Source organism: Synchytrium microbalum (assembly GCF_006535985.1).
Source record: "Synchytrium microbalum strain JEL517 chromosome Unknown SmJEL517_scf0055, whole genome shotgun sequence".
NCBI classification, from domain to species: Eukaryota; Fungi; Chytridiomycota; class Chytridiomycetes; order Synchytriales; family Synchytriaceae; genus Synchytrium; species Synchytrium microbalum.
Window position 1 is genome coordinate 12,103 of NW_022158404.1, and position 20,135 is coordinate 32,237.

Below are 20,135 nucleotides of genomic sequence, written 5' to 3' on the forward strand. Positions count from 1 at the left end.
GATAGTTGGTATACACGGCTTTTCGAGAGCTATTAACAACAGGAAACGACTGTCGCGATAAGTTTAAACGACTGAATAGATACAAAAGGCGCTTCTATTTAGTTTACATACAAGGAGCCATTTATGGTTTACCAGACTTGGTAGCCTCAAGATTGAAAAGTGGTATTTGTTCCATGAGGCATCCTTTGATTCGAGCGAGAAGCTGCTCATTGGTATGCCTAAAATCATATGGCATCTTGAGTTCCACTTGATACGGTGCATGCCCCCCTTCTCCTCGATATAAATACGGATGCAGCATAAATATCAAGGGAGGTGTTCGAGGAAAGCTTTCCGGCAAGTGTACTACGATGAAGAAAGGTTTAAAACTTGGGGACTGACTGAATCAACACAAAGTCTCCAGTACTCACTGAGAACAAACGCATGAGCACCTTCCCGTGTTCCTGCATTTGTTGGAGCATTGGGTGCAGCAAGTTCCAGATATAACGCACAGACCGAAAAGTTGATTTCATCGTACTCCAACAAGTGGTCCTGGAAGGCCAGAGTCAGAGCTTGCATGAAACTCTTCTTCCTGCCTTTCCGTTGTGTGATAATATCTCGACCATATATCAAGATTTTCTCCACGCTTTCTATAAAGTCAACCAAGGGCGTTTCACGATCAAATGGTGGCATCTACAGGTTTGAGGGTTCCTTTCAGAGATGATTCATTTGTGGTTTATCTAACGATGGCTGTGATTTGGCTCACCTTGAAAAGCATATCTCTTTCCTTTTCAATAGCTTCAGGCAATTCAATCTTTTTGTCCACTGTTCGTACCTCACAGTCTGCCATATGATATGTGAGGGTAACATGAGCTATGACGGGCAGAATGGTTGGGGAATGCGTTCCGAACTATGCGAACATTATGTAGTTTTATCACCTTCGATTTCAGGATTCTCGAACGGTGACTTGAAGAACTCTGCCATGTCATCAGCTTCCAGAGGTATTCTTATCGGTATCTCAAAGCGTGCCTATCGAAACGGATGCTCTTAGATTTCGCGAGTGAATGAAATGAAGGCGAGGGGTATTCTTTACCATTGAACCGCCAGCAAGAATCATAAAGTCTATAGCCTGTTTGAAGCGGAATGAGACTTATGTGACGAACTAAGGATCCAAACCATAAAGCATACTGGATTGTGTTGGATCGTACTGCAGTCAAACTGTAGCTTTGGAACCTGCACATTGGCGACCTGAGCCTTCTGATATTCCTAGGAATATTATAGCAGATGAATGGTTGGACGATTGACGAGGATTCACAAACACACTGCCCATATACCGAATATAGACCTCGTATGTTTTGTAACATTGTCAATAAACAGTCTGGTTTGAGAGCATCCCAATGCATATATGATTGTATCTGGTCCAAAGTCACCACAAAGCTAGTGTCATTTGCCAACGAGGTGATGATCACATCCGGAGGATATTGTGGATCGTAGGGATCATAGAATACTTCACCTATATGTTGAAAAGAGTGAGCTTGCTGGTTAAGGACGTGTCTTTAATGTCAAATGCTCTTGAACTAAATCAAGCTCAAATGTTGACTCAAATGTTGGCTATGAACATTAAGACAGACTTACAAGACAGACGAGCTTCTCCACAAAACCAGATCTTTACATCGAATCGCGTGCAGGCACCGACTGTCTCATGGGTATAGGACGATGGTCTTGGATTGCCAACATCAAAATGGTGTCGTTCATCAGACAAGACATTCTTGATGTGAGGCTGGACGAAGGGGACATATGAAGAGAGGTCATTTAACTGATTTAGACTCGGCAAGCTGGATGTCGAGTTCTTCATTGTTGCTGGCTTGCTGCTGCTGGCCGTACTCGAAGACATTTGGGAAATATATTTGCTGCAGTTTGTATAGATGTTTAACCAGCGATCTGGGTGGGCTCTTTCCAACGATTTCATTCGAATTCTACTTCTCGATTTACGTGGTTGAACACTGGTGGATCAGTGACCATGACGAATACACCAGGTCATCAGGATACTCTCATCATCCGTGTCCTCAAGCACGTTACTTTCACCTACAACGTATCGACCTGCTGCTCACTGGCTGCTTTTGGTGCAACGTCCTTCACTATTTGGACTGATATGTCTGTGTTTCAGAACTATATCGTGAAGCACCCCTGCTCAGATGCCCAACCGACACACAATGGGTATAAGAGTTTTGCCGCATGTGGACGCATCTGTCAAGTCTCGTAAGTGACGGGTCCTAACCATCAATAGACCCTTTTGCTTGTGGCAAGTACTGGCCCTGCTGTTGTTACTTTGTAGGGAACAATACGCTCTACGGCAAGCTTCGCTCCAAGTTGATTTCTCTGTAGGGCATGCTGTGTTTGTGGTGGTAGTACTGCTTTACAGAAACGTTTTTTGTATCAACCAAACGAGCAAGAAAGTTGCATAAATCTTGCGGAGCCCGAATCCCATATATACCTCACAATCGTACTAGAATCAGAATCCACGTTGGTTCCTATGCGTACAGAATCGTGTAGGTGACATTGTTGCATTACTGCACGTCAAACATCAGCTGTGATTCACAATTTGTGTCGATTAATAGAAGGAGACACAGCAGCATACCAGGAAGCGCAAATATCAATTTACCAGATGCACAATTTATATTCAAGTGTGAAACCACGGAAGCACAAATCTAAAGTCGAAAAAAAGGCAAGGAAAATTTGTTGGATTCTGTATCATGAAGGGGAATTGCGCGACACCTTGTCAATCGTCGTCGTTTGGGTGATCCTATTTGTGGTCTATGAATATAGAGGTGCTACTTTTTGGTGTAGATTAGTGCTATAAATCGCTTTAATATACATTTTTTGCGTCGCAAGAATTTGGAACATAGGAGCAATAGGAGCAAAAAGAGCTCCTCGACTGGGAGTCGAACCCAGGCTGCGTCCGTGACAGGGACGAGTGATACCGTTTCACTATCGGGGACAATGTGAACGATGAAGCTTTAATACTCATATTCTGCATTTACAGCATCACCGTCCTCACCCGGGTGTTGAGAAAGAGGCTCGGCAAAAATTCCAGTAACGTATGGGGAGTAATTAGCAACTTTAGTGGGTTAAGTGTGGTAATAATCGTAAATTTGCGGGACTATAATGCCAATAGAATGCATGAGCCAAGAAAAAGCTCGACACGACGGGACTATAATCTCAAGCAAGAATAAAATGCATGAGCCAAAAAGGCTCGACACGAGGTTGGCTCCTTGGGATCGAACGCAGTGAGGAGGCAAGCCCTATGTTCCCTTCGGAGTTCTGAGTATTCTCAATGTGTAGCATGCATCGTCGTTTTCCTCAATTGAATGATTCCAGTGCGTTCAGTGCGTTTCGACATCGCGTCCCGTCGATTAATAATAGTGGTCCAAGTGAAGTAAATATAATTCAGAGCAATCCAGTATCTTTGACGTCCAATGGCCGATGTTTCTATGTTTGTTTTGCTTGACTGCGCAAAACAACGTTTCTTCGCCAACTTGGCCGCAAGCACAGTTTACTAGCACAGCAGTTTAGCAGCATTCACAAAACGATCTTGACTTGCTACGTGAATTGGTGTTTTAAGACAGAGATCAGTGATTGGCTGGGAAACTTATCTTTGGTTTCGAAACCTTCCAAAAACAACACCGTTTCCACATCTCCCAACTTCTTACCACATATTGAAACACAAAATGCAAGCACAGGGACTATCTCACTGTGATTCCAATCTTTTACCGGCTGAAATTGCCGCTTACAGCGAGCATATCGAAAACCTATTGCGAAACAAGACGTTGTTGAATCCAAAGTATTTTTTGCCGCAAATTCATAACCGTTGGTGAATACTCTTCAAACTAACACTAGTGTACACCTTTAGATACCTTCCATTCACCGAAAGCAATAATTTATTCAATGCTTTGAGAGATGGTGTTGTATTAGGATACTTGTTGGAAGCCGTCAAACCAAATTCCATTCAAGCATCGAAGCTAAACCACCACATTGATGCTTCCCTAATTGGCAAAAAAGACGGCACAAAGGATCATTTCGAAGCTATTGCCAATTTGAACTTGTGTCTGGAAGCAGCCAAGGACAAGGCCAAAGTCGTGATTGTCAATGTCTCGGCTGAAGACTTTATTGCTGGCAGCTCTAAACCGGACTTGGTTCTCGGAGTCATCTGGCAAATCATTAGAAGCCATCTGTTGGAATCGGTGAACTTTATCGCCCATCCTGAACTTGTTCGGTTACTTCATGTAAGAAGCTCATCTCGGAGTTTGTTTCACGTTCTAGCTGGTGCTAACAAAGTCTGGTCGTTATAATAGGAAGGAGAGAATCTCCATACTCTGATCAACTCGACTTCTGAGCAACTCCTATTTCGCTGGGTCAATTATCACCTGAACCGGGATGGAACAACTAGACGAATAGCCAGTTGGAAGGATGTTACTGACGGTGAAATCTATCTACGTCTCTTCCGCCAAATCGTTCCAGCCAAGACCCTGTGTGAGAGCAACTCTTCCGTTGATTCTGGACTGGCCGGTAGCGACAAGGCTCGAACAGTGCTTCAAGTTGCCGAGCAGCTTGGTGTCAGAAGATTCGTTACTGTTGGGGATATAGAATCCGGCCATTCTCGGCTCAATCTTGCCTTTGTAGCCAATATATTCAACCACTACATTGGCATCGAACTACCCACTGAAGACGAAGTACGAGCCATGAGAGACGAAATTGCTCAGCTTAAGGACGCCAAACAAGGCTTGGGTCGTCGAGTCAGTGAATTGGAAGCCACATTAGCAGCCAAGAACGACTTTGTAAAAGATCTTGTCGTCAAGCATGTTTCTGACACTAATGCCAAGTCGGAAGAACTGGCTTGCAGTCAGGCAACCATCGATGAACTCCGCCGAGAACTCAATCAAATTCGAGAAGATCATGCAGCTGAAAATGTTGTCAAGTCGGACGCTCTGGCTAGTAGTCAACGAACAATAGCAGAGTTAGAATTGAAGCTAAATCAGAATCAAGAAGCTCAGCAAGCTTATCGCAAGAACGTGCAGGGACAGGTAAACAAAAGCTCTGTTCGTCGTCTTCAATACCTTTGCTGACTTTCTCGAATAATTCCAGCTCTTTGCCGTACGCACTCTCATACGTGACCACTTCACCGAAGTCAAAGCTCAAGACATCCTTCCTGGAGAACTGGCATTATCTCTACCCGACTTGAGTGCTTCTAAAGAATCACTGGCATCATTAGGTGATCATCCAGAGCCAACCGAGATATACGGATCCCTGGAAGATGAACTTAACGGACAAAGCTCTGACTTGCAGTTATTCGTACGAGATTTGTTGGAAGAAGTCCATCTTCAACGAAATATCATCAAGCTTCTGGCTGGTAAAGAGCAGCAGTTTGCCAAGTTGACACAAGTTATGGGTGACAAGATCAAAGGTTTGTTTTGGAGATTTGATATGCACCAAAGTGCACGTGACTGATTGAACATTGTTTTAGAATACACTGAGTCTGTGATCGCCGAACGACCTGCTAAGAGAACTCAAAAGCCAATCAAGAAGAATGACCTCTAATAATCATAATACCCGTAACACTCTCACTATATCACTGCCAGTCTGCTCTTTTATAACTTTAATATTTGCTTTACTTTATTAATACACGTCTTTAATTTCCTAATGGTATTCCTGTTATATCAAGTCCTAATGACTGGAAACTCGACGTGGCTGTTTCTGCCAGAGACCTCAACTGAGGCAAATTCGGTGTTCTAGACGATGCTGCAGATGGCCGTTTAGCTTGAGCTTGAGATTCACTTTTCGGTCTTGCAAAGGCACCATCAGTAGCAGCAACAGCTTCCTTTTGCTCGGGAACTTGTTCGATTTCGCGTTCATCCTCTTGTTCGTTATCATCGGATGCAGGAGCTGTTAGACTAACTCCATTCATTTGAGCAAAGAGCACACGCAGCACTCGTTCCTTATCACTCCAGCTGAGATCAGTCAAGTCAACACCACCATCTTGATTTGGTTTCGGAGCCGTTACGGGATCTTCTTCCAAAATCAGTTGAACCAAATCCTTCTTAGAGTTTGGTGGTATAATCTTGAGTGACTGTAGTGCTGGTGATGTTGCTTCCTTGGATGTGACGAGTGCGCGCATTTGAGACTGGTATTGGGCTTTGGCTTCTCGTTGTGCTTCTGCTCGTGACTGGCGTATCTGTTGTCGAGTATAGTGCAGAGCGTCCATGAAGAACTTTTCTAGACTTGTGCGCTGATCCAAGACATGTTGTGCCAGTCGCTACAAGAATATAGGTGTCAGAGTGCATATCGCGCCAAAACGTTTGGTTTTAATACTAGACTGCAACATAAAACACTGAAGAAACCTTGATATGTTTGGCTTCCTTGACACGTCGTTTCAGATCTTGTCGTAATTCATCGGTCGTGGCGGTAATTGTATCGATCTCTATTCTAGCTCTGGAAGCTAAAGCTTCTCGTTCTCGTTCGAATCCGAGAATCACCGTTGACAGGGTACTCTCCAACGACATGACTTTTGTATGCAAGTCCTTGATCTAGACACAGAGGACAATAAATAATGAGTTTCTTTCAATTGATAAACGGAAGAAACGATATGACTTGTCTTTGAAATTCACCTCAGACCCCTGTGACTTGCTCTTCAATATCTTTTCCTTGACAATCATCTGATTGACTTCCCGCTCATCCAGCAACAGTTTGCACCGAGCTTCCAATTCAGCATTCCGCTTCTGTAGCCCTTCTCCGTCTTCCACGTGTCGTTTCAGAGCATCTGCCAATCGAACATTCTCTCTATACACATCTCGAGTCGTCTCGTCCAAATTAGCAACGGCCTCCTGATGCGCTTGGGCAGCAAGATCCGAAATCTTCCTATTAGCTTCTCGCTGTATTCTGACCTTGTCTTCGAAAAATCGTCGTTCTAGTCGTGACATGGCATCAGCATGTCGGGCTTCTATTATCACAAGATCTTCGCGTGACTTGTCAAGTTCTGCAAGTAGCTCGTGTCTTTTCCTCTAGATGAATTTCGCTACGTTAATTATTACGAAAAACAGCAATGGGAAGGCGCATCATGACCTTACTCTAAAATCTTTGATGGTTGCAAACTCTTGCAGTATGACATTATGTTGAGCATCCTTTTCTGCCATAGTAGCTAGCACTTCTTCCACTTGCTTTTTACATTCTCCCTTGAGCGAGTCTATCTGAACTTCACAAGTCTCCCTGACTGCATCGATGTGGTGTTTGAGCGATTCGATTTCCACGTCCTTTTGCTCAGATTCGGCCCTGAGAGCTCCAAGTACGTCTAACTATGCGAAATATAATTTTGATTAGCTAAAATGTCAGAGAAGCCATCCACAGCGTTGGTTGCCGTTAACTCACAGTATCCCGTTCTTGAACTTCACCATCACGTCTGAGCTCATTGTTTTCAGATACCCTACAAGTTAAGACGGGTGAATAATTCAACGAAATTCATATTCAAAGGATCCATGCTTACATGTCGTCGAATCTGGCTTGAAATGCGACAATGCGATTTTGAAGACTTTGCACTCTACAGAAAAACGAATAAGCGATCGCCCAACAGCGAGTAATCAAATCTCAAATCAAACTCTTACTGGAGCTCCAATTCCATCTCTCTAAAGGAAGGAGGAGCGTGCAATCCATCAACAAGAGCTGAATTGTTCAACTCGATATTTTCTTGACCTTTATCCTTGTTTCCATCCTTCTTGTCCTTTCCGCCAGCCTTTTTGGATGCAGCCTTTTTGGGAGGCATTTATGCGTCTTTCACAGAGCTGATATCTGTTTTGTGAAGGTTGTGTGTTTGTTCAAAAAAGTGTGATTGATTGGATCGGATGTTTTTTATGTGAGAGCCTGGACTTTACAAGCAGATTACGCCCTGTAAACGTTGCTCCCGCTGGTTTCTGCACATAATACCAGCACCCAAAACTTATTCATACCCAAACTTATCAGCTGAATCTGACCTGCGTACCCAGTATGAATGATCTATATAACATAAGCCAAAGATGATAAGCTAGATACAAAGGATGTGCACTAAACTGATGAATATGGTAATGTAACAATTATCTATGTTGATGAGAGTCCTTCGACTTCAAGCGAAGGTATTTGCATGTTGATGTCAGATTCCACCAGCTTTACGCCAAGTTCTACACTGGCCCTACGTCTACTTGAAAGTGTTTCCTTTCTGACATGGCCAAATGACGTTCGAGTATTAGAATTAGTTGTAGTATTGATACCATCACCATGCGTAAAATCATCATATATTTCGGTTAGACATCCAATTAGAGACGATAGACCTAATGAGTATCCGCTATCTGCGCCTTTTGATGTTGGTGGGAATGGCACTCGAGTGCAGCCTGGTGGCGTTGATGGTTCTTGTTCAGACACAAGAAGATGGGCTTTTGGCACAAAATGTGCAAAGTCAATCATTCTCACATCTACTTCTCGGGGCTTGTTTGGTAACGATGATGATTCTTCAAGCCACGCGCCATCATAAATCATGAGTAGCGAAGAGGCGTAGAAGCGGTAATGTGGGAGTGTTTGAATTATTTTATGGAGTTTGGTAAGTTTAGCAATGAGTGTGGGTATATGGCCAACGAGATAATAGTCGCCAGAGTCCAGAAAGCCGAGTAAGGATGACTTAAAATTAGTGGTGTTGATTTGGCGACCTGCATATTTGTCTAAATACATGTATGTTTGACTGTCTGTCTTCCAGACCTATAATTGCAAATACAAATCAGTTTGGAGAAAAGACGTAATAACAATGAAGAACAACAACCAAATGTTTTGGGATTACCTGCATGCCGCAGATGCGGACTCCCAGCTCCTTACTAGTGCTACGTTCACACTTCTTTTCTTGACTGCGAGCCTTGGCCAAAGTCGCCCTGACACCATGTTGTCTTCTTCCCATCTTCAAATCCAAAATGCATGGCCTACGAAACGGTTGCACAGTAAGTATAACATGGACATTTTTGAACGGGTATGATCTCGACTGAAGCCAACAATGTAACAAACTTACCTCTTCATACCCTCTGTCAAGTCTCCCAATAATAGAAATTTCTGCGGAGTATCTAGCTGACGTGGACTCTTCAATACGTTTATATAGCATTGCAGCGACCATGGATTCATGTTGGCGTTTGTTGCGGGCGGCAGTTCAGGTTCAGATTTTGATGGTGTTGACGTTGATGATGGCGATGGAGTATATGATTGTCGACCTAGTGTACTGGTAGCACCATAACTATTTGTTCGAGTATGGCCCTTTCTACGGCTTTTATATGTGGAATCTGGTTTTACATCTGCCTCGTCATTATCCATCTGGAAGATGGGAGTCAACGAATCAGATGATGCCCGATCAGCAATAACAGGGGGAGTCGCTATAATCGATTTCGGTTTTTGAGTCGGTGTAGATGGCATAGTAGTATTCTCGTTGGTTGGTAATACCAGTTTACTGGACGAGCCATCAGCATCTTTCAAGCCACTGATAGAGTGCCTCCGTTTCATAGCACCTACAGTTGATTTCAATTGAGCAAAACGAGCTCGTAAACTCTTTGGCGAGAGTGCTTCTCGAAACAACTCTCCCTGCTGAAGTCTACGATTGTTTATACGAAAGAGATTTATGGATTCGTCCGACGAGTTTGTGCTAGATGCGATCGAGTTTCCAGTTGGGTCACTAGCTGTACGCTCGTGATATGGTATTTGCGGCTGATCTAGTAGCAAGTGACGATTCTGTTCGAGCAAGACTACCGGAGTTCCTTCCAGCCACCATTCCTGGCCAGCTGGACCTTCTCCGTGTATTGTAGAGTAGTTGACATTGACAACACCTAGATAAGTACAAGTATATTGTTGCAGCTCTGGGTGCATTGCTTCTACTAGTTCGTAAAACGTCTGTTCCATTGGATCTAGAGGTTTGCAAATGGCTCTTTCTGAAAACCGCAGTACTGGAGTGTGGCCGCCGACTTGATTTGAGAATGGCTAGAGTTAGGACATGAACAGTTAGGATGTGATAGTAGTGAATGGCTGATATCTAGCCCTTTTTAAAATAAAAAGTTGTGGGGCATCACGAGCGAATTAGATCCAACCAGGCTTACCGTCAATGGAAGGCTGTTCCCGACGCCTGAAGTCAGATATTCGAAGGAGGCATCTTCCTCGTCCTCTGTCTCAAGTTCATGATCATGTTCGTCGTTTAGAAGCCTCAAGTCCTGATCAAAGGAAGAAGAGAGCGCTCTATGAGAAGGACTAGTAAATGTTCGAGGTAGGGATTCTGGTGATGAAGGTAGTGGTGTTGAATATGTTTTAGAAGGGGTTGATGATGATTTTGGCAGGTAGGTTGACAGTTCAGGGGGACTATTTCTGGCAAAGAATACTGGGGGATCTGTGGAGTGGGCTGTAATATCTGTAGTCATGGTTGCGCTTCCAAGACATTTCTTGTTGCGACCAGGTTACCTTCTTTTGGGGCTTCGATTGCTGTTGTCTCGCAACGTGGTGTTGTTAGGAAATTGGATGAGAGTAGCTATAAAAATTGTCTGTCGGTGGATGGATCCGAGGCTATTCGTTAAGTTAAGAATGGATTCAATGTGGACCAAGCGTTTCAAGGCTTCCTTTGTTGTGAACTTGTGCTGAGAAACTGACGTTTTTCGGAGAACCAATCGTGTCGAACGTGATGGAATCAGATGATGATTAAAAACACGTGGATGCCAACAAGAAAAAGTTGGTATTGCTGTAATTCTGCATAGTGGAACACATCAACGTTACGGGATTACGTGTCACTTATCGTGTATTTTCAGACTCTCCATTTTGGAATATCAGGCCCTGATATTTCTCACACAATTTCTATTAGAAACTCTGATCGGAACCAGTTGATCTACTGCTGGTGACTGTATCATCGGGGCTGGAGTTACATTTGGGGTGATCCATAACTTTGTTTAAGAGCTTTCGCTCAGTAGTATTGTTTCCAATCCAACCACAAACAGACTGCAATTAATAAATCAATTGCACCTCTGGTCTGTTGCAGCAAATAGATCAATTCTACTTGATGCATGTACGCCGTTCGAAACGCCAATTCCTGGTTAGTGCAACTAGCTACGTCATTATTCTCGCTTTTGCTTCCCCCACGACCTTGTGCTACGATTGACACTTACTTCATCTTTGAAAAGCAACAAAAGGTACGAATAGCACTAACCTCCCCTCAAGCACTTGCATCTGTCCATCTTCAGTTCGTCCCAACGTCCCTCATAACTCACAATCCTCTCCCTTCGCTCTAGAAACAAAATGGCTACTGCTCAACACATTTCTCCCGTAGCTGCCCACCAGCGCCCAGGTGCTGTTATGGTATGTATAGCTTCTACTTGTATTGCTACGTCCTCTTGACCGCCGTGACTCTCGCAAACGGCTGGTGGTCCTCGTTCTGTCCAACATCAACACTAACATCAACTCTTTGCTTTTAAAGCACGACAGTGGTGTCATGCTCAGCGCAAAGGCTGTCAACATCCTCGCCAAAGTCCAGGCTTTCGTCGAGGTAGGCGCACCCGGCCATTCCGTAGTGTCTGTCTATCCTGCTTGAACCAGTAGCGTTAAACACCACGATTTCTGTTTGTTCTACCAACACTTTGCATTTCTTGTAGAACGAATGTATCCCTGCTCAGCCCATCTATGCAGACCAATTGGTGAGCCCGGCTTCTATACAACTCTACCGTCTGATCGAAATGGCAAAACTCATCCAATATCCCCTTCCCAGAACGCCATGACCGATCGTTGGGCTGCAACTCCCCCAATCGTCGATGTATTGCGAGCACGTGCCCGTGAACTCGGCTTATGGAACATGTTCTTGACCGAAGAATACGGTGACTTGGGACAAGGTCTAAGTGTCATGGAATACTCTGTCGTAAGTTCATAATACAAATTTGTTGTGCTTTGCAAGTCAACTTTACTCGAGCTAACACATATTTCCTATAGATCTGTATGTGGTTTGTGTTTTTGCTTTACAAATTCAACTTTACTCGGTCTCACACATTTTCCATATAGGTGGTACACACTTTTGTTTGTGACTGAAAGTGCTCCCATGCACGATTTAATGAATCAATTCTCTATACAGAATGGCTCGGACACTCTACCTTGGCTTCCATTGCTACCAACTGCGCTGTGAGTGGATTGTATTCGAGTCGCAACACATGTGACCTCATCGATATCTTCATCTAATCGTAAACATCGTTGTATAGGCCCCAGACACTGGTAACATGGAACTCATTGCCAAATACGGTACCCCCGAACAAAAAGCCAAGGTAAGTCAAGATTGAATACAAAGAAGATGTATCTTTATTTACAAGACCCCTTACCCACTTGATAACAGTGGTTGAAGCCATTGATGGAAGCCCAGATCAGGTATGCTTCACATTTTGTTTCATCATCCCAAACCTTTTATTTTGCTGAACTAGCACAATCTGAACAGATCTGCTTTCACCATGACTGAGCCCGATGTTGCCAGTTCCGATGCTACAGTAAAGTCCTCTCCGAATCGTCAGTTTCTACCACGCGTCCACCCACATTCTTTTCTCTTTTAGAACTTGGCCTTCAAGATGACCAAGACCTTGGACGGAAAGCACTACGTCCTCAACGGTCGAAAGCACTGGATTTCTGGAAGCTCAGACCCTCACTGCAAGCTCTACATCGTCGTCGGAAAGACTGACGATATGGGCGGCCGTCACACTTCTCACTCCATTGTTTTGGTACCAAAGTACCCCAACAATGACGGAAAAGTCATCAAGGGTTTAACCACCGTCCGACACTTGAGCGTCTTTGGTTACGATGATGCACCTCACGGTCACGATGAACTCATCTTCGACAACGTCATGGTCCCAGTCGAGAACTTGGTCTTGGGCGAAGGTCGTGGGTTTGAAGTTTTACAAGGTCGTTTGGGTGGTGGTCGTATTCATCACTGGCAAGTGCTACTCATACGCTTGAAATCAATCTGCCAGCGTCCTTACCAACTGTCAATTCTAGTATGAGAACTTTGGGTGTTGGAGAACGTGCCATGGAACTCGCAATCTTGGAATGTACCAACCCCCAGAAGAAGCCCTTCGGAAAGCTCAAGGGTGAACAAGGAAAGATTCAATGGGACTTGTCTGAAGCCAGAATTGATCTTGGTAAGAGCAGCTTCCATGCAATATGGGCAAACTTCAATATTTAACTGTCTCTGAGTTTAGAAATGTGCAAACGTCTTGTTTACCATGCTGCTGCTGCCATGGATGCTAAAGGCCCCAAGGCTGCTGCCCGTGAAATCGCTATGGCTAAGATCAAGGTCCCACGATTGGTGTTGGGTCTAATTGACAGTGCCATCCAAATTCACGGAGGGTAAGTTCCGTTGGTTTGATGTAGTACGAGTTGGTATTCACACGCATTTCCTTATTATTAGTCTTGGTATCTCCCAATCCACCGAATTGGCTTCTATGTACGCTCACTGCCGTACCCTCCGGTAAGTCATTGCAAGTTTGGGTTTTTGGACCTTGGACTCCATTTCTAAGACTCTCACTCTTTATAGATTCGCTGACGGCCCTGACGAAGCACACAGGTCTCAATTAAATTGCATCTCCGCTTATAAACATCGATTGATGAACTAACGTGTTATTTTTCCATTCGTCTACAGTCAACAAGTTGCCCGTAACGAATTGGCCAAGGCTGACAAGCTCCGCATCAAGTACGAGATGTACCGTCAAAAGACAGCCGAATACCGTGCCAAGTACTTGGCCAAGATGTAGAAGACTATTCCTTGCAATTCCTCACAATTCTCTAAAAAAAATGAAGTCAATTTGTTCGTCTTTAAATACGTAGTGAACAATTAGTGGGTCTTTTTGTCTATTCACGTCTTAGTTTACGCGTCGCTACGAATATCTTGACTGTTAAGTGCTGCGTCAACGACGTCAAAACGTTGACAAAAGTTATATGGCTTCCCAGCTACAGCTAGCGCCAAAATTGTAGGAAATTCTCACTGAATGATCTGGTACAATATCTCAACAGTTATCACTGGTTCATATTCGAGCTCAAGCTGCTTCTCTTCTCACATGATTTTTCTGAAAACAGATCAAAACCGTCAACAAGATGCCTCCCAGACTGCTTGAGCCTTATTTGGATGAATGGTGGACGCAAGCCATAGCAACATCTGACAATTCAGCGCCACGCAGACAGCTTCTATCTCGAAACAAACCAAATCATTCTTCTGACAATATTGTTGGATCGTCATCTGTTGCGGAAGAAATACGGTATATGAGCTCTATGAACTCCATCATTTTATTCGAATTGTATTCATAGACTCAATGTCTCTCTTCCAAACATAGCACTCGATTGCTACACATGTGGGATCTCGCATTGAATTGCAATCCAAGCAAACCACACCGCCTGCAGGAGATGGCTAGTCGGCTTGCTTCAAAACTAGCTGATATCGAGATGCTCTTGGCAAACTATCTACGTTCGCTGCGTCATGATGATAATGATCAGGACGATTCTTCTGCGTCAGGTACTTTCAAGCCATTACTATCGCGACCGAATACCATAGAACTGACTTGTTGATTCCAGAAATATTGGACACCATCACTTCAATCCTGTCCTTTTGTCTAGACTGGGCCAGTGTACGTTGTTTATATTCGCCTTGTCGTTTTCACGTGTCTGATGCTGATTTCCTTTCTACAGGATCAATCGACTATACGAATATTGCTCAGGATATTTCGAGTGATTACAGAAGAGTCCAACAAGGCTGCTTCTCTTTTGGTCGTGAGTATAATCGGCTCATAAATTGTCGTGTGATACCGTTAAACACCCACATGTTCCTCGTAGGACCAACAGATCTTGAATAAGCTAGTTGAACTGATGGAAACAGCTTCAACAAGTCTAAAGATGGATATCATATCAAGCCTCTCGCAAAGTCTGAATAATGTAACTGTTACGAACGCATTGATACGACAAGGTCTATATCCTAAAATCATCAGTCTGGTCTTGTCCTCAAAATCATCACGATTGGCTACAGCACTAGCACCAATGGCTCAACTCATAGCTCTCTTTGATAATTGCTGTAAGCTGAATGAAATGGCTCACAATTTGCACGGAGATTGGGAGGACGAAACTATTGAGGCTTTGAGTACCATCACATCTATTTTAAAATCCTTAAATGCTATACCCATCCGAGTATTGGTCGACATGAAGCTCTTGTTTTGCATTACACGACTCTTGTCGGAATCCCCAGTAAGGGTCTTCCATGCTGTCTCTCCGCTGATATTGACTCTATTGGCCTCAGAGTCGGGATTGAAGCTACTAGCAAAGGAAGCTGAGACACCCTTCCTTAGTATTGATGAATATGTACCAGGAGAGATGGAGGATGGTATTGAAGGAGACAGCTTCCTCACGACGTGGTATGCATTGGTTTGCACTTGCCCGTCCAACCGATATGAAGATTGGGTTCGTGCAACTCCAGGTATCGTCGAGCTACTACCATTTGGCGAAGTCAGTCGTAGAAGCGTTATAGCAACCGATAATATATTGTCCCCCTTCCAACTCGTAATACTCTTGACATATCATATACATGCAATCGTCATCCTTGATCGTCTGAAATCCATTTGTACTGATCGTCTCGAAATGGCAAATCATGTGGAAGATGATGAAGTCTTGTCGAAATCGACGGAAAATGAGGTCTGTGCGCTGTTGGAAGTGATGTATACGTCGTCATGCTTCCCAGTTGCAGCTCAAGCATTTGGTCTGGTCGCCATTCAGTGTGATATATTGTCTGTTCTGTATGCCTACTATAAAACGAATCCTACTATAGATCCTTCTGGCCAAAGATATGCCATTGGTCGATATACCAACGAACTCTTCAACATGGCCACGACCTCGCCATTCTTAATACCCATGTCAAATAATACAGTCGCCTTTATAAAGACTCTACGAAATACAGGGATGGCATTTATGAACGTGGATACAAATCTTTCACTACGGCTGCTAGAAACCTTTTGTAAGCATGGTGTTGATGGATTGCTACGTCAGCTGATAAAACCGTTAGATAGTTTTGCAAGCTCGAGTTATCTCGGTCGTTTATTGATGTCGATGAACATATTGGCCCACGTCACAAACGTGTCTGGGGGATTGCAGCTGGTGGCTGTTTATTGTGAAGATGCCGAATTTGTTGCTCAAGAAGGTGTATTAGCAGAGTATTCTGTCTTGTCTTGGACAATGCGTGTAATATCGGCCGCATGCCAACAACTAGAAAAGATGTCCAAGCCCGTTTATGTTGAAGTGAAACGACAAAGTGAATCCGTAGACAGTGGCGACCATCAGAATACACTAAAATCCAGCAAAGAAGAAGCTATTGGTACTGGTGACTCAACCCTGATGCCTTCGCAGCCGAAAGCGAATGCATCATCCGCAGTAGCAGGATCGCCGGCCCGACATGCAATCGTAAAAATAGTTTCGAAAGAATCACTGGCAATAAGGCCCTTATTAGTTAGGTTGGTCATGGTTGCGACGGCTTTGCTTCAACGCCTGGTAAAGTTGAGAAGTAAACGACCCAAGCTACAGATGGAAGTAGTAGCCAAGATGTGTTTGTCTGTACTCTCTGCCCTGTCTGTCACGTCGTCATGTCAATCACTTGGCCATGATTGCTGTGACTCGTGGACATTACGGCAATGTATTGAAAATGCTAGCAGCATCTTGTCTAATGAAGAACCTCGAGTATTGCTATCAGCGCTAGTAGACGGAATGATGACAAAACCAGTTGATGCTGTAGTCGAGTTGAAACTTTTACAACAGATACTAGGTGGCATAGAAAAGGATAAGCAACAATGGGCAGACGCCATTTCTGGTATTCTTCCACGATTCTCCAGCTGGATCACCACGTATTGTCATTCTACCATACCCGAAACGCAATCGAAATATTGTGAAGTCGTGTGCCAACTATGCCTCTTGTCTCCCACGGTCGCTGAAACCGTTGTATCTTTATTATGTAAACAGGCCCGTGCGGCTGCAGCCTCTCGCCAGTGGCAAACGGTATCGATATTGACTCTTACCCTCTGCCCATTATCAACAAAACATTCGGATTTGGTATTAGGTTATCAGGACGTTTTCTCAAACACCCTGATCAACCTCAAATCATGGAATCTTGAACAGGACGTACAAGATATTCTCGTGCGGTGTATTGCGATGCTGAATCTAGGAATTCGCAGTGAGGTGGTCTCGGCAGCACTCAAAAACTACACTATTCCAGAGTTGGACACTCTAGCTGGTGTGTGTTCCACGCTGTATTTGCTGTTGACATTATCATATTTTTTGACTGGATTGTTTCATTGGTCTGATGCTGACTTCCATCCTCTTGTGTTTTTATATCTTTTATAGAGTTGACGAAGCTTGTGTTAAGTAAGCCACCTTCAGAGGATCTATATAATGATCTGGTGCATACCATATTACCTGGATTTGCGTTTGCCCAAGGACGCGCTCCGTCAGAAACAATGGATTTAGATTTGGTCATTCCCTTATTGATGGAAACACAAGCACCGATATTTTCGGTCCCACCAAAATCCACGTATACCAAGCCTACGACATCTCCGTCTGACAGACGCTTGTCTATCGATCTGCAGTTTGGACGTGACACTCGCCCGGGTTATCGCCATTATGTCAGGAATGAATTCCGCTCCCTGCATACCAGCCGAAAATCCAACACATCCCGCCCTCCATCTCTTCATGTCGATCAATTCAAGGCTCGTGAACATCAGCAAGTAATGGGATTAGGAATAGGAGGCCTGGCAACAGCGAGTGAGGATATGTGGCAAGAGTCGGTCCCGTACAACTCTGAAGTAGCAGCAGAAACAGAGCACCAATGGTACTCGTAGGGTGTATACTTGAGGCCAACAAACGCACATAGTAAATTATAAATGTGGCAAGGTTTTTCTGTAAGCACATCTTTGATGTAATATAGTAGAAAAGTGAAGGGCTACAACAATGAAACAGCCGGGTGGTGTATATTATGTGTGATGGCCTTCTTTACATTCTCAGTCAGTATTGAATACGAATAACGTAAGTTCACATTTGTGTTGTGAGGTACGCATTATGTACAGACGAAATATCCCTTTGCCTCACATCTATATGTTTGGGGTTTCAAAATCTGAATAGGCATGGGTCCTTCATATACTCGCTACGCCCAAGAACGGTAACAAATGTATGCAAATGTGTCAACCAGTCTATAAGCATCTGGCTTAAACCTCATCTATTGATTACACTCAAATCACCCTTCACTGAATCCATCGTATAAAAGGCTTTGTGTTCCAAGATCAGAAAATATAATGAACTCAAATTGTTGAAATCGTATTTGAATCAGTCCCGTCCTTGAAGACGAGCTCGGAAGTAAAACAAGACAAAGGACTTTCACGCAACTCCCAGACATGCGGATCATGATACTCTATTTGAGTGTTGCAGAATCCTTATCTTGTAAACCGTCTTCGTGTAATGCAAATATATCGTCTCTATCAACAATTATTGAATGTCCCAATCCCAGCGAGACTACTTCAACTTATTTCAGTTTGATCATAGTCTCCATTCTTTTACATCGTTCTGTGGCACAATCGTATCATCGTAATATCCTCAGACCTCCATCATCATAATGTCTAGTTGCATGTCGAGATCTCATAATACGACTCAATTGCTTCAGTAAGATGACGTTGTCCTTCATCTAGTAACTACCTCACACTGGATTCCTATTGTTTGGAAAAGGAAGGAAGAATTAAAGGACTGAACCGAAACGAAGGCGAGATACTAGCAAAAAAATGTAGCATTGCTAAAGATCCATGCCTCCTTCCAAAGCAAACTCTCCAGTAACTTACATCACAACCCGCCTTGCCCAGTCCTCCATTCTCATTTCGTTCATTGCCAGATTTAAGGTAGTCAAACATGTACTACTCAGTATATTTTTCAGCTCCACTGCCATACAAGGATGCGTCAATGTGTAGACTATCATGACTCCGTCAAAGCATTGCCAATGAGCCATTCTCAGCTCTTTGTTTTCGCCTTCTAATGTCTCAGCCCCCAGATACGCACAAGCCAAGACGGTTTGTAGTTGAGCAGCAAGATGAATAGCTTCCCAATTCACATTATCCGTATAGGAGCCGTCAATGTCTTCTAACGTGAGATTCGATAGTGAAGCTAGTCCGACAATGATCATGGTTTCTACTGTTTCCGATGGCATGTCGAGCAATTCTGCAGACAAGTATCGAGCCGCTGCTACTATAGGTTGATGATTAGTTGGTAAGGATTGGATGGCGGTTGAGTCCGAGCAGAGCAAGCTTAGATACGTCGCTCGTGGAGCTAGATTACATGGGAAACTCAAGTCGGGAGTTACGAGTTTTTCGGCCACAGTTCTTCCTCTTCGAATGTGTTCGGTTACACCTTGCGATAGATCCGCTAGCTTTCGTTGATGAATTAGTCTATAGAGTCTCTCACGGATTGGACGTGAGATGTTCCAGCACGAGTCCATTTTCACATCTTCGAGGAATGGGACGCAGTACATTGTTTTCGTGGTGATGAGTTCTGTTAATTGCGGTGAGTATACAGATCTGTTGCTACTTCTGGCCTTACTAATACTCATGTCAGTTCCGTCGTCCATAAGTGTATAGAATCTGACGGCTTCCATTAATGGGCTAGACAGACTATTGGGCAGAATCTTCTTCAGAGCAGCTTCCGATTCCATGTAGCCGCAGCTTGCTAGAGTTCTTGCCATAATATTAATCCGTTCCTTTGATGTTTTAGGTCGAGCGAGATCTGGAATGTACCTGTTTACTTGACCAAATATATCCACAGTAGCACTATAATCGCATCCTACTAAAACTGCTAGAGCAGGAAGCAGTGACGGGCTAGGCAGACCCAATAAGCTACGAGTGATGGTGTTGTTGTATAGTCGTCCCTCCATCGTCTTGTCCTTTACAGTAGTCAAATCTAGAGGCACGTATTCGATATCTGGATATATGTAGTAGTCACTATCTGAAGCCAGTACTGGACACCCGAGTGTCTGTGCGAGTTGGGCAACGACCAAATCGGCTTCACCATGCGAGACAAATGAGGCTTCCATTGAGTCTAGCGAACAA

The 20,135-nt window shown here is 43.8% G+C and overlaps 4 protein-coding genes across 4 annotated transcripts; 1 reads left to right on the forward strand and 3 right to left on the reverse strand.

The window, feature by feature from the left end:
- Positions 1-121: 121 nt before the first annotated feature.
- Positions 122-1,831, reverse strand: SmJEL517_g05683 (uncharacterized protein; the record flags this gene model as incomplete). The annotated part of the gene is made up of 8 exons (XM_031171609.1): positions 122-342; positions 408-669; positions 743-849; positions 915-1,005; positions 1,070-1,105; positions 1,165-1,242; positions 1,311-1,489; positions 1,612-1,831. The coding sequence occupies 8 exons, from the start codon at positions 1,829-1,831 to the stop codon at positions 122-124; spliced, it is 1,194 nt and encodes a 397-aa protein (XP_031022414.1).
- Positions 1,832-5,662: 3,831 nt separating this feature from the next.
- On the reverse strand, positions 5,663-7,786 carry SmJEL517_g05684 (uncharacterized protein; the record flags this gene model as incomplete). Its single annotated transcript, XM_031171610.1, has 7 exons — positions 5,663-6,286; positions 6,372-6,557; positions 6,639-7,031; positions 7,098-7,322; positions 7,396-7,450; positions 7,511-7,564; positions 7,629-7,786. The coding sequence occupies 7 exons, from the start codon at positions 7,784-7,786 to the stop codon at positions 5,663-5,665; spliced, it is 1,695 nt and encodes a 564-aa protein (XP_031022411.1).
- Positions 7,787-8,097: 311 nt separating this feature from the next.
- Positions 8,098-10,433, reverse strand: SmJEL517_g05685 (uncharacterized protein; the record flags this gene model as incomplete). The annotated part of the gene is made up of 4 exons (XM_031171611.1): positions 8,098-8,748; positions 8,828-8,963; positions 9,050-10,002; positions 10,119-10,433. 4 exons carry the CDS (start codon positions 10,431-10,433, stop codon positions 8,098-8,100), a joined length of 2,055 nt encoding a protein of 684 aa, XP_031022412.1.
- An 865-nt stretch (positions 10,434-11,298) lies between these two features.
- On the forward strand, positions 11,299-13,781 carry SmJEL517_g05686 (uncharacterized protein; the record flags this gene model as incomplete). The annotated part of the gene is made up of 13 exons (XM_031171612.1): positions 11,299-11,358; positions 11,477-11,545; positions 11,652-11,693; positions 11,765-11,911; positions 12,246-12,308; positions 12,377-12,408; positions 12,476-12,524; positions 12,588-12,951; positions 13,002-13,169; positions 13,230-13,377; positions 13,439-13,498; positions 13,565-13,594; positions 13,670-13,781. The coding sequence occupies 13 exons, from the start codon at positions 11,299-11,301 to the stop codon at positions 13,779-13,781; spliced, it is 1,344 nt and encodes a 447-aa protein (XP_031022409.1).
- Positions 13,782-20,135: the final 6,354 nt, after the last annotated feature.